The 12,607-nt window shown below is 39.3% G+C and overlaps 1 protein-coding gene across 2 annotated transcripts; it reads right to left on the reverse strand.

Annotated features, from left to right (window-relative positions):
* Positions 1–594: 594 nt before the first annotated feature.
* On the reverse strand, positions 595–11,841 carry LOC148411626 (uncharacterized). 2 transcript variants are annotated; one of them, XM_088435910.1, is made up of 11 exons: positions 11,420–11,841; positions 10,390–10,467; positions 10,128–10,212; positions 9,824–9,859; positions 9,541–9,680; positions 8,846–8,969; positions 8,619–8,763; positions 8,087–8,197; positions 5,947–6,074; positions 2,524–2,611; positions 595–854 (listed from the first exon to the last, which is right to left on the reverse strand). In XM_088435910.1, the coding sequence occupies exons 1-11, from the start codon at positions 11,607–11,609 to the stop codon at positions 699–701; spliced, it is 1,281 nt and encodes a 426-aa protein (XP_088292036.1). In that variant the 5' UTR covers positions 11,610–11,841; the 3' UTR covers positions 595–698. The 2 variants fall into 2 exon arrangements, with proteins under 2 accessions (XP_088292036.1, XP_088292037.1); XM_088435911.1 differs by lacking the exon at positions 9,824–9,859.
* Positions 11,842–12,607: the final 766 nt, after the last annotated feature.

The raw sequence follows: 12,607 nt of genomic DNA on the forward strand, positions 1-12,607 counted from the left end.
GCTCCTAAACTCCATTTTGATTGACCTAAAATTTTAGATTTACTGTTGCACTATTAACAAGTTTAACAAGTTCCTTCATAGATTTGGGATGGAATGACCATGAAGCAAATAGTATGCCAAACAATAACAAGACCATGACAACTTGTGAAATTAAGCGATATTTAAATAAATAAAAAAACAAATACAAAAAAACCATCACAAAGTAATTCCAGCAGTTAAATTGAACAGTAACACATTTCAGTCAAAGACATATAACATGACCAAACAATATTGGTGTATGAACATGAATTCAAATAATTGTTTGCTAATTGACAGTATGAGATCTGATCTTGCAACGGTGACGATTCATACTCAGTTATTGCAAATAACCAGGTTAGTGTGTGAGTGTTTGTGTCTGAGAATGATAAAAAGGAAGCAAGTCAGTGTCGGTATGATGATCTGTTGCTAAGCAGCGCTGGTTGCTAGGTGGTGAAAAGTGGTGAAAAAAAAGAGGAGGGTGGGGGGACACACACTTTTGCAGTCAGTGATGGAATCTGAGGGCTTACCTCAATGTGTGTGCGCATTTCAATGAGGGACGACACTCCTGCAAAAATCTTCCACAAAGTCTATGGTGACAATCTCATGAAAGCAACTACAGTTTTAATTTGGTAAACCTATGTACCTTTCAGTGTTTTTACACCTAAAAATTCTGCATGTGTCTACGTGACGTTGTCTGCTCCGGCCAGCTCCACGCGAGTGAAGGAGACGGTTGGAGGGCTGACGGGCCGAGACACGGGCAGCCATTTGTAGTCCAGGTTTTGCGATGGGGGGTCCAGACTCCAGTCATAGCGCTTTAAGAGGTACATGCATGCTTCCTGAACCAAAACACAATGCAACATTTGTTCACACATCTTTTCTGCTTTTAAAATGACATTCCAAGTGTTTGCATTCCACCAAGTAGCAAAGCTCCACTTCATCCTGTCTTATTCTTCACAAAGTGCACACTGAGTATCAAGGCGCTCTTCCCTATTGGCTAATATCTAACCACGCGACTGTTGGCCCACCACCCTCTGATTTATGAATGAAGATTATCTCAATAGAGGGGGAGGGGTAGGATGAAGATGCCGGGGGAAGACGAAGGGGGCGAAATAAGTGATGGAATGGAGGACGGAAGATGACGACGAGGGAGGAGGACGGGGGAAGGCGATGAGTCACATCTATGACCTAGATCCCTGCGGTCTACTTTTCACACTGGTCACGCCCTCTCGTGTGTGTGTGTGTGTGTGTGTGTGTGTGTGTGTGTGTGTGTGTGTGTGTGCATGTAGGGATTCTGTCAGTTTTATATGGCCGTAACAAGCGTTGCTTTAGTGAACAACAAACGCTGTAAACCCATCTCGAAAATTAGGCCACATTTGTGAATCCGCCTGTTGTAAGGCAAAGGTCTGTTTGATGGATGTGGTCAGAGTAATTTTTGCCTCCAAAATCTGCTCAGAGCTGACAACCTTAACCGTTAAAACTGTTTAACCACAATTGAAATGGCAAAAAGAGTTTACGATGGCAGTTACCAAATAAATAAAACATTTTTTTTTCTCCATCATCAGGTGTGGCTTCTTTTGCATTGTAAACATCAGTTTGGATGTTTATAACTGACTTGTCTTTTGATATGGTGCTGCAACTTGAGCAGGGCATTAAATTCAATTACCCATCCATCCATTATCTATAGCCGCTCATCCTTACAAGGGTCGCAGGCTTGGAGATGCCTATCCCAGACGTCAGGTGTGAATGACCGTTAGTCTATGGGTTCCCTGCAATTTTCGCTTTGTAGGGATCGGGCAAATTAACTACTAGCATGTGTTCCGATTGGCTAAATCACCACAGTAAATTGATTGAAAATATAACCATTTTAACCTGATATATTACTACCAAGAAATTGGTCAAATGGAAGTTTTTGCTCTATTTCTTTTTAATCATTTTAGTGTAGCAGTTGATCTAAGTATTAAAAAAAACAACCACAATCTGTGATTTGAAGAGCTATAAATTAATCTTAAGTATAATTCCTTGTTTGGTTTAAGTGTGTTGGATTGTACTAACACATTCACACAATTCTAATTAAAACTGAATCACCTTGAGCTCACTTGTCTTATGGTGATTACTGAAATAAAAACACCACAAGGAAAACAAATGTCTGCGTGTATATTTATTCTATTTGTGTTTCCTTCTATGTAACTGCATATACATGCAGCGTTTGTGTAATACTGTGTGCATATTGCATCTCCTGAGTATTGTCCTGGTGGCTATGGTGAATGCTGCCTTTGGGAATGGTTGGTGATTTCAACAGGAAATTTGACACCTGGGAATTTAGGCTTGCTGTCTGATACTGGGGTTACATGCAACACTTAATTTTGTCTTTCACATTAACTGAACAATAAATCAGTGTTGGCTTCACATGGGTCTCCCGAGCAATTTGTTTTCCAGCCTTTGTCAATGCTCTAAAAACTGTTTGCGTATTCAACTTTATTTGATGTATTTTTGGTTCTTGCTCACCTTGAGGAAGACGTCGGTAAGTTTGTTGCCAATGCAGTTTCGAGATCCACTGCCAAAGGCACAAAGGAAGTGCTTGTGGTCTGAATTCCTATGCAGAAAAACGTTGAATGATTGCACAAAAATGCAAGATATGTGCAGAGAGAGTTAAAGGACAAAGAATTCAATAGTTTTCTAAACAGGAGTGCCCACATCACAACCATGTTCATTGCAATGCCAAGAACAAGGATCACTTCATGCTGTGAAAGTTTTAGCTATGAAATGATTACACTATCACCTCCTGAACATTATGATGCAAGTATAAAATGTATGTCACCATTTTAATATTGAAAAAAAGCTGAAAATCGCAAAAGGTGGACTGATAATAAGAAATAAAGTATTTGTTTACTTTAGCAACATCAGCCATATAAGCTATAACATAGAAAAGTTATAAGATAAAAGTTGCTCTCAACATTGAGCCTAGCAGAGCATCAAACAAGAAACAACAGATGTTATCAGAATGCGCCCCATGTCTCGTACACAACATTAAACTTTTATTTTTGTAAATATAAATTTGAAATAAACAGATGTGAAACGAGCGTTTGCCAGCAACGTGCTGATACAGAGTACCCCCCACCCCGATCACGACTAATGCATCCTGAAACCTGAGCTCTGATTAAAGGGAAACAGGAAGCATTAGTGGGTACTGTGTGTGTGTGCGTGTGCGTGTGTATGTGTGTGTGAGAGAGACATTGTAAGTGTTCTTTGCTGCAACCCTCAATAATACTTTAGTGCACCAGAAGGCCGATCATGAACAAGCAAGATGCCTAAGAGACAATTCTGAGACAAGAGAGGAAACCTTTTCAAGAAATCCAAAGTAAACGATCAAACATAATGCAAATGGAGGAAGTGCTTGAGAGACGGAGATTTGAATGTAATCCTTGAGGCCTCCATAAACTTGAGAGGCTTCAAAAACCTTTGCGTTAAACCAGTCCATCTCAAAAAGTGAGGGGACGGGCAGGGGGGTTAACCCAATTGTTTTTCGAATGTTCTATGCATTTCAACATTAAGATAACAAATGTTTTCTTTTGTATTTTTCATTCAGAATTATTTTATAATAATTTAGTGGCACCTGGCATTTGAACAGGGGTGTGTAGACTTTTTCTACGTGCAGAGGAATATGCATATGCAGAGGAAACTTCCTGTTCTAAGATCCATAGATTACAAGCTGCAGTAGCTTGATTTCTTATCTCCGTATGGCAGCGTTTCCGACTCGTGTATCTACATCCACAGTCTGCGTGGGCGTCCGCCAGATAGGAGGATAACGTACCGAGACTCTACTATTTCAGACTGGAAAAGCACACATACCGTACACAAGCTGACGATACGCACAAGGAGACACAATATGCGCATCCATCTTACTGAACACACAAAACCGCTGATTGGGTTATAGTGTTGTTGTAGTAGGTGGGCTTGTTATGCAAGAGGACTGCAGTCATTCAAGCAAACAGGCAGGTGGCAAGAAAAGGAGCCTGGCAACTATCAGGGCAGACAGGCAAGCACGACTGACAGATGGACAAGCAGAGATGGAGCATGGTGGGAGGAGGAGAGCCAACTAGACCGGAAGAACAATAGAAGGATAAAGACATCAGTCCTTCTGTTTTGAGTGAATTACTACAAATACTGTATATGAAAACACACCACTGCCACCCAGCTTAAAATAGATATTTGACTCACTGTGCATAAGAGATTGTATTGCAATGACAAAACGTGCTCACCGCAGGTGCCTTGAAGGGGCCTGTCAGTTCGATTGTATGACACTGTGATTTAGCCTCGCTTTCGTGGCCTTTGTTTTTTTGTATGATGAGATGAATAGTGTCAAAAGACATAATTTCAAGAAGAATACACACACACACGCACACACATGCATTCACGAGGGGAAATCCTCATTGGTGAAAGCGGGCATGAGGTGGCCACAGTTACCATGGCAGCTGTATTCATTGTTTTTTTTTTAGTCTGAAAAAAAGAAATTACTAATTAAATTAATTGAATCTATACAATATAAACATGGCATCGTACGAGATTTTTCTTTGCAATAATGGCTCACTAACAAATAAGTGTATTATATATAAAACCTCACAGAAGGCCATGATGAATTGTCCTAACACAAATGTTTTGTGAACTGTTAAATTGAGAAGTTATAAGGGGAATCCCAAATTAATAGAGAACATTTATACAGGAATTACCCTATTTTCGTTCTGAGCTGTGCTCACAAAGCGGGGGGGGGGGGGGGGGGGATAGGATCTGCTCTGACTCATTTTTCTGTATCCCATCCTATTCCACGAGGCATTATAGGAGAGAAAATGAGAAAACGGCTTCTCCCTCCCTCCAACCCTGTGAGCACACATTCACACATGTGCGCACACACATCGGGGTAGCCCTATTGGTAGACACGGCATCAGGTGACCCGCTGTCATGGCAGCAGGTTCCGGCATAGACACATTCATAGCTTTTGCCCCTTTGCTGCATCTGAATGAAGGGCTATGAATGAAAATAAACAGGTGAATGGTGGCAGTGAATGAATGGGAAGCGCCGCAGACGGAGAGAATGAAGGAGAAAACCAACCAGATCAAGTTCAGACGGATGCTGCTGTCTCTTTGTATATCTTGGATTTGTTCAGCATGCGAGTGCATTATCGCGAGGCAATCGAATTTTAAGTCTTTCTGTCTGCGCAGATGATGACTGGGTCAGATTTGTGTGTTCAGGCGATTTATCTGCATGGGTTCCCATGGAAACAATGTAGTATGACTGTATAAATCATGAATCATTCTTATTCCATATAAAATGCTTTGCATTGGCCAGGAGGTACTTGGGTGAAAAATATTTGACATGGGGTAGATCACTTAAAAAAATCTGTGAACCAGTTTTAGCTTGCTTTATTTTGTAACACAACATTACAGCAAACCTTACTTTCATGAGCTATATACAGATCTAATTAAAGGGATTACTTATTTAGCTGTTGTCAGCAGTAAAAAATGTCTAGAAGTAATTTGGCACTTTCTCAATGTTTTACGTATAATTAATACCTTTAAAAATACATTTTACAACTTGTTGTCACCAAAACAATAATATCACGGGCTCAAGGCGCAGGCAACAACCAATCATGGCTTAGCTTGTGAATGTCACATGACCAAATCCTGTTAGTGCATGTTCTGCACTGACAATTTGAAAACACTTTCCTGTTTAGAATGGCCAAAAATTAAAACATATTTTAAAGAATCCAATTCTTTAATGCATCGAAAAATCAAGTGAGGAATTCATCAATTATTTAAATAATTGTTAGTTGCAGCTAGTCTAGTTGTAGATTTTAACGCTTGCATGTACCTTTTACTACAGCATTACACTTACTTGATTATGGTTTATAAGACCGTAAAGTGTGATACTGACCTTCCATTCCATCTCTCTGGCAGAAAGCTGTCAGGCTGCTCAAACACCTGCGGGTCCCTGTGGACAGCGTGACTAATATAGATCGCGCCATATCCCTTTGGGACATGAAAACCTGCAAGGGTAGTGTCCTGCACACACAAACCGACAGTCACACTGAAGGAACATAACGGCACACGTCAAATTACATGACAGAAATGCAAGAGTTCAGATTTTTTTTTTTTTTTTTTTTTTTTCAAAAAAAACTTTCCCGAGGCCTTTTTTCTGCACTGGGCTCTTGTGAGAAAAAAAAAAAAAAGTCACCTTGGGGCAAAAAGTCCACTCAGCTGGTCCGCTGGCCTCCAAATTCACCTTTTCATTGCATCCATTAGTTGCTTCACTAATGGACTGCCACCCAACATAATCACTGTTCTTTTTTCTTACAGCTCCTTTCTCATTTCTATCTTGGCCTCTCTCTACTGGAGTGGAAAATCTGGCTCTTTCTCCTTGTTCTCACTGTGACATGAATGCCCTTGTGAAGTTCATTCACTTTCTCTACACACGCATACACACACGTACGTATAAACACTCAAGTTTGTAAAAAATTTGCATATTTTAGTTCCAACCGATTGTGCTTCGACTTTTTCCACATGACAATGAATACTAATTGTCATTTAGCCAACTGCACCCACACATGACACAAGCTCATCATTTCTCTCCGTCTTCTCGAGGTCCGAGATATTTCCAGTACTGAGGGGTCTTGCTGGGTGTTATGGTGTTCTTAAATGTATTAATTCACAGAGGTGATTAATACATTTTTAACTGTATGTATCTGTTTGCAAAGCTGCAAATTGATTTGAATTTTTCTAACTAAGTTCCTAGTTCCACTTCAAAAGAGAACGATGGACTAACTGTTATTCATCATAGAGTGTGCCTGTTTCGGCACCATCACGATAAAAAACACCAGTCTTTGTTATTTTGACAGGGCTCTAAAGATTTCTTAAAACTTCATAACATTTAGTAGCCTATATACTTGCACAGGCCTGCCACCACCACAAAATGATCCCAAAGCCCTGACGTCACGAGTCTGCATTCCATGGAGGTCGCCAGCAATCAAAGTGTACTGAAGCATTTCCCAGAAGTGACAAATGACTTTCAACTCGACTTCACAGCATCACGGGCACACATCAGCCCCAGCAGCAACCCCCTCGATCTTCTAACCGGGCAAGCGTACCGGATCAATCACATGGACGGATCAATGCCTCGGATTGGACTGTTGCATAAACCCGGTTGATGAGGTTGCCAAAATCAAAATATAGCTGGTGCATGTGTATGAGATGTTGCTGAGTGAATAAATAAAACATACAACCCTTTTTCAAAGACAGGGTCATGCTGGCTCAGTGCTGACGTCAAGTAGGGTATAAAATGAAATAATGAGCAAGCCCATGTTAGCGAGCATATTACAATAAAGGTTAGGTTGCAAAATGAAAACGACTACATTTTTGAGAAAACTATGTCTTGTAGCATTACCTGGTGCTAAATACTCATTTAACATGTACGGTAAGTACTATTAAAATTACAATTATGAGTAATTTTCTTTTGGTTTTCATTTACCAAATAAAACATCGTTTACACTACTACAGCATATTGTAAGTACTGTATTTCCTTGTCCAGCTTTTGTATCTTTGAGAATAACCCAGCTACCGCACTCACTCGCTGCAGTTATGTCGCCATCTACAGGAAAACAATGCAAGATACAGAGAAACACAAAGCCTGAGTGCACTGAAAGGAGGATAAATAATTGAAGGGGGACATATTCTGGGAAACTGTATTTTTAATTTCTTCTCTACAACTTGGACTGACCTACAAACATTCAAGTGTGGAATAACATAAGAGAATAAATCAATTTGTCAGACCCGAGTTCCATCCATTCATCCATTTACTATAGCCGCTACTAGCTCCTAGTTCAGTTCTGAGAATTACAGATGGGGTCATAGTTGTTGCAATTTTTAGGATTCTCCAATCAGGGTTCACCACAGTCACTTGCATGTCTTTTTTATGCCCTTCCCCTTAGTTTCGCAAAAAGGAGGCACTCCAATGTTCCCTACCTCAAAAAATGTTTCCCTAATTTTCACACTAGAGTTAGTGTGTGGTTGATTCTTACCCTTTCTGCTATCCTGCGTCCACCAATAAATGGAGGCCAGAGCCTCTGAACTTCCAGAAGAACTCCTTGCAGATAATCAGCATCCATCAATGCTCGTCTACGAATTTCTTTCTGAAAAGGTGATGGTTATTGACAAAAAGATGTTCCTTGCAAAGATTGCAACACAGTGAAATGAATGCAAGAACCGCGCATTAAACAATGAACACTGGCCAATATCTGTTTTTGTGTGTTCGTTCATGGAATGTGGCTGTTCATGAACATTATCTGTTGACTTATCAACACATTGCATCGCCACCCTAGTATTTCACTGATAACGTTGATAGCATGGATGAAAAAAAAAGCACAGTTTGAGTAACCTGCTAAACTGCATAGGTTGGTGGAAAGATGATGCGTGAGCATTTTTAAAACTGTATATAAATTATATAGAAAATTACATACATAACAAAAACAAATTGTGAGATGAGCATTATCATCTTTTTGGAGACTCTGCTCACTATCCCTCATCGCCCCTTATTTTCTTTTGTCATTGTACCTTTTCATTCCCACTTAAAGCCACAGTGAACGAGGTGAGTAATGATGCCAGAGCTTTGGGGATGAGCGCTGAGATGAACAGCAGGAGATGCTGGGAAGCACAGCTTGAGCTGGGCAGTGGCAGAGACTTCAGGGAGCCCACAAAACTGGAGATGGAAAATTGAGAGCAACCATCAGGCAAAATCAACTTATGTTTTTTTTTTTTTTTTTTTTCCGCATCCTACACACCCCTCCGTGCCATTCTCCAGTTTGTCTTTGATTATTTCCATCAGCTGGTCTCTGGCCTCCAATGCCACGGAAAAACCAGATGACCACAAAGGGACCTTTACGTTGACCGGAGCAGAGATGAGACCTGCAGAAGAATATGTTGAGTCAGTGAATTGAGCATTTTTTTTTTTTTTTTTGGAAGCAATTTAAAAGATGATGTGGAGCAATAGAAAAAACAAATGTGATTGCAATTCAACAGAATACCATCATTAAAGCTGGTTGATCTCTTGAATAGTAGGACTGGGGTAGTTTTTTTTTTTTTAATATATACAATTTTATTTTGTTTTGACTTTAGATTTTTTTTAATTAAGTTTTAGTTAGCTTTTAAAGTTTGTTAGTTTAGTTCAGTTTTCATCCGTTTTAGTATTACTTTCTCATATATGGATTGTTTGGAAGTGCAAAATAAAGAAAAAGGTCAATAAGTTTTGTACACTTTATACAACTAATACACTCTAAACTATAATCCTTAAACACTGGCTTTCCTTCTTTTGTTCATATGTACAACAATGCCGAAATAAATAATGTTCCATATGAACCCTGAAAGCTCATGAATTGACAAAGATGAAAACACATTTCAGATTGGAGCAAAATTAGTCTATTGCCGCCATGTCGATTTTGCTTTTACTTTTAAAAACCAAATCTGGTACTGTTCTTACCATGCCAGTGCTGAGTACAGAGCTGTGTTATTTTCTGGAAAAGTTCCGGCTGATTGTCTGCATGTACGTTGAGAAAAAGGCCCAACACCAACTCTGTCCCCAGGTGCTTAAATGCAGTATACACACACCGGGGCTCACCACTGAACATATACACACACAAATCATGCAGCTTGTCAGTCATTAAATTGTGTTTTTTAAAAATTTTCAGGTGACATTAAATAATGAAAACAAATTTCTAATTCAATTCAAGAGGGGAATTGATTAAATTATAAAGATGTATTACTTGTGGGAGAGATCATTGAGACAGCGTTCACATAGACTAGGAAAAAAGAAAGAAAACATATCTCAAAAATGATCAACTCTTTTTTTCCTGTGTAAACTTGCACTCAAAATGTGTAAGTTACATTTATTTAAACAAATGTTTGACTGAAAGCGACATAAAGCACATATTTACATCGGAGGTTTCCGTTTTTGAAAGCATATATTTTCATCATAAGTCTAAAAGAGGAAGTATGCTGCAAATTTCACTGTTGTTACTGACTATTCATCCAACTGCTACGTGTATCTAGTTGCAGTACTTGACCTACCTGGTGATGTAACCACTTGACAATTCCAAACAACTTCCTGTCAACAAGCTGGTGAAAGAGAGACGGAGAAGACAAGCCTCCTCACCTAAAAAATGCAAATGTGTGTGTATTAACTGACAGTTAATTGTTTTTAAGCAACAGTAACAAAACAGTTTCATGAAGTCATACATTGATTGAATGGCGACTCGTCCAAACCTATAAAGGATTGGTTTGTAGATGATATGAGTTAAAAGCGCATATGTGTGCATGAGGATATTATTACCATTTGTGGTAACAATTGTGTCACCGTACATATTGGTCATCAAATCAGTGGGATCCTTCAGAAACACATTAGATTTCTCTGAAACAAACAACAAAGCATTATTGTCAAAGTACAGTTCCTATAGAATTAACTGGGAAAATGTTCGGTGACTTGAGTGACTTGAGTCACCATGACATTTTTAGGGGCTGATGTAAAGATAAATTTGCAAAACACTTAACTAAAGGGGAAGTCAAGTCAAAACTGTTAACGATCTGTTGTATGCAGTCACATGAGCCTTAACACAGCCTAATATAGCATTTGTGGAATATGAATTACACAGTAAAATCTACCTGCTTGAATCCATCCCTGTGGGTGGCATTTTTACCAGCCCCTACTCACCTGACATGTACATATTTTCCCTCTTTTCCAAACTTAAGAGGGTTGTCGAGCTGCAGAGGATACTGAAAGATTCCTTCCAGAAGAGCGTGAAAGTGTAGCAGAAATGATTGGGGAAGTCTGTTAGACTCCAGGGGGATTATTTCAAATGGGAAAACTTGTCTTTTGCAGTTTGGGTTCTTTTGTGACCTCAGCCCAGTTTTTGATACGCCTGGTTGTACATCAAACTGTAGCTAACATTAGATATTAGCTTGTGACACTTTTTCTCGTGGGTTTCGCTTAAGAAAACAATTTGATTATGCTAAGTTTTTTTTAATTTGCTAAAATGTTTAACGTATTACGTGTCCAAAGAGATTTAGATGTGAAGATGTTAACAGAGGTCTCAGTAACATCCCCATTCCCTGCAGCACCATCACGAGTCATTCCCATGACGGATCACGCTGGTGTGTGCATTTGTACAGTACTTACAAGAAATCGTTAAAGCTCTGAGTAAGTTGAGATAGGGGAGGTGCCGAGGAATGACATAAGGTCACTATGGCCACCTTAAAGTGTCCCCAAAAAGTATTAATATTGTAATAAAGCTATAATAGACTTTTAAAAGAACCCTATAGTGTTGTGGCACTTTGCATCTGAATGGCACGCAGGTAACACATACCGCAAAGCAGCTCCTTCATGCCCTCCGCAGAGCACACAAAGGTGGTGGGTCTGTTCAGCAGGCGGCTTTGAAACACCCTGCTGCCGTGTTTCTCCATCTTCTCCCGGCAGAACAGCACCGGGTCCCGGTAGAAGTCTAGCGACTTGTCCCCGAGCAACGACACACCTGCGTTACCTGGTAGTTTTGACATAATGCAGACAACGGTGAAGGTCCTCTCGCCCAGGTGCTTCTTCGAGGCTCTGTCAGGATAGCAAGGACTTCTCGCTCCAACTATAGACTCTAAACTTAAACAATTTTACTTCAGCTTCTCAGTTTTCACCGGTTTATAGTCTTCATTTTACTAAAGCGACCTGCCACTAGATTCTCGTCGGATAGTGACAACTTGACAACCGTTGTACGCAAGACCGATGCATTCAAGTGCCCTCGGTATATTAGATGAACAGTTCATGGCGTTACGTTTCACAACCACTTCCGCAGTGTAAATGCTGAAATGCAGTACAATTTGGGGAATACGATGCCTGTATTTTGGAGCTGTAGTACAACACTGAGTGTTTAATACTAAAATCACAAATGTGAAAACTATTTATTTATTTATTTATTTATTTATTTATTTATTTATTTATTTATTTATTAAGTAAATAATAAATCAGGCAAAACGTGGGCGCTTTTACGCTGGCGTCAGAAAAAAAAACTATCACTACAAGACATAACTTTCATATATGTATATGTAATAAAATTTTCAGAGGGTCTATTAGCGTGTGGATCTTAAAAAAAAACACACACACAAAACGGCGTAATCCTTGCTATAAATTGTCCAAATTTGTGAAATGATTTACAAAAGAGATGGAAATGGATGTTATGTGAATTAAATTCTGAATAAACGGACAGCATTGTCGAATAAAACTCAAAATTGACTCAGCACTGATATCATTGGAAAAACGTATCCCTGGCGTCCTCTTTTTAAAATATGATGTGACACTGGCCTCTAGCTTCCTGACCTCGTCATTACAGATATTATTTGATTTTCTAGCCTTTAGTTATTTGCGCAATATTGCAACGTAATAAAAACCATTCGGTTTATAAAAACTTGACTGACATTATTTCACCAATACACAATTGATCTACTAAATAGACGTATTAATTGATTGATGGAATGATTGATGGTGTGATAGCTAGCGTGATAGATTC

The sequence above is a fragment of the Hippichthys cyanospilos genome, chromosome 15, assembly GCF_059441005.1.
Source record: "Hippichthys cyanospilos isolate Australia breed blue-spotted pipefish chromosome 15, RoL_Hcya_1.0, whole genome shotgun sequence".
In the NCBI taxonomy this organism is placed as follows: Eukaryota; Metazoa; Chordata; class Actinopteri; order Syngnathiformes; family Syngnathidae; genus Hippichthys; species Hippichthys cyanospilos.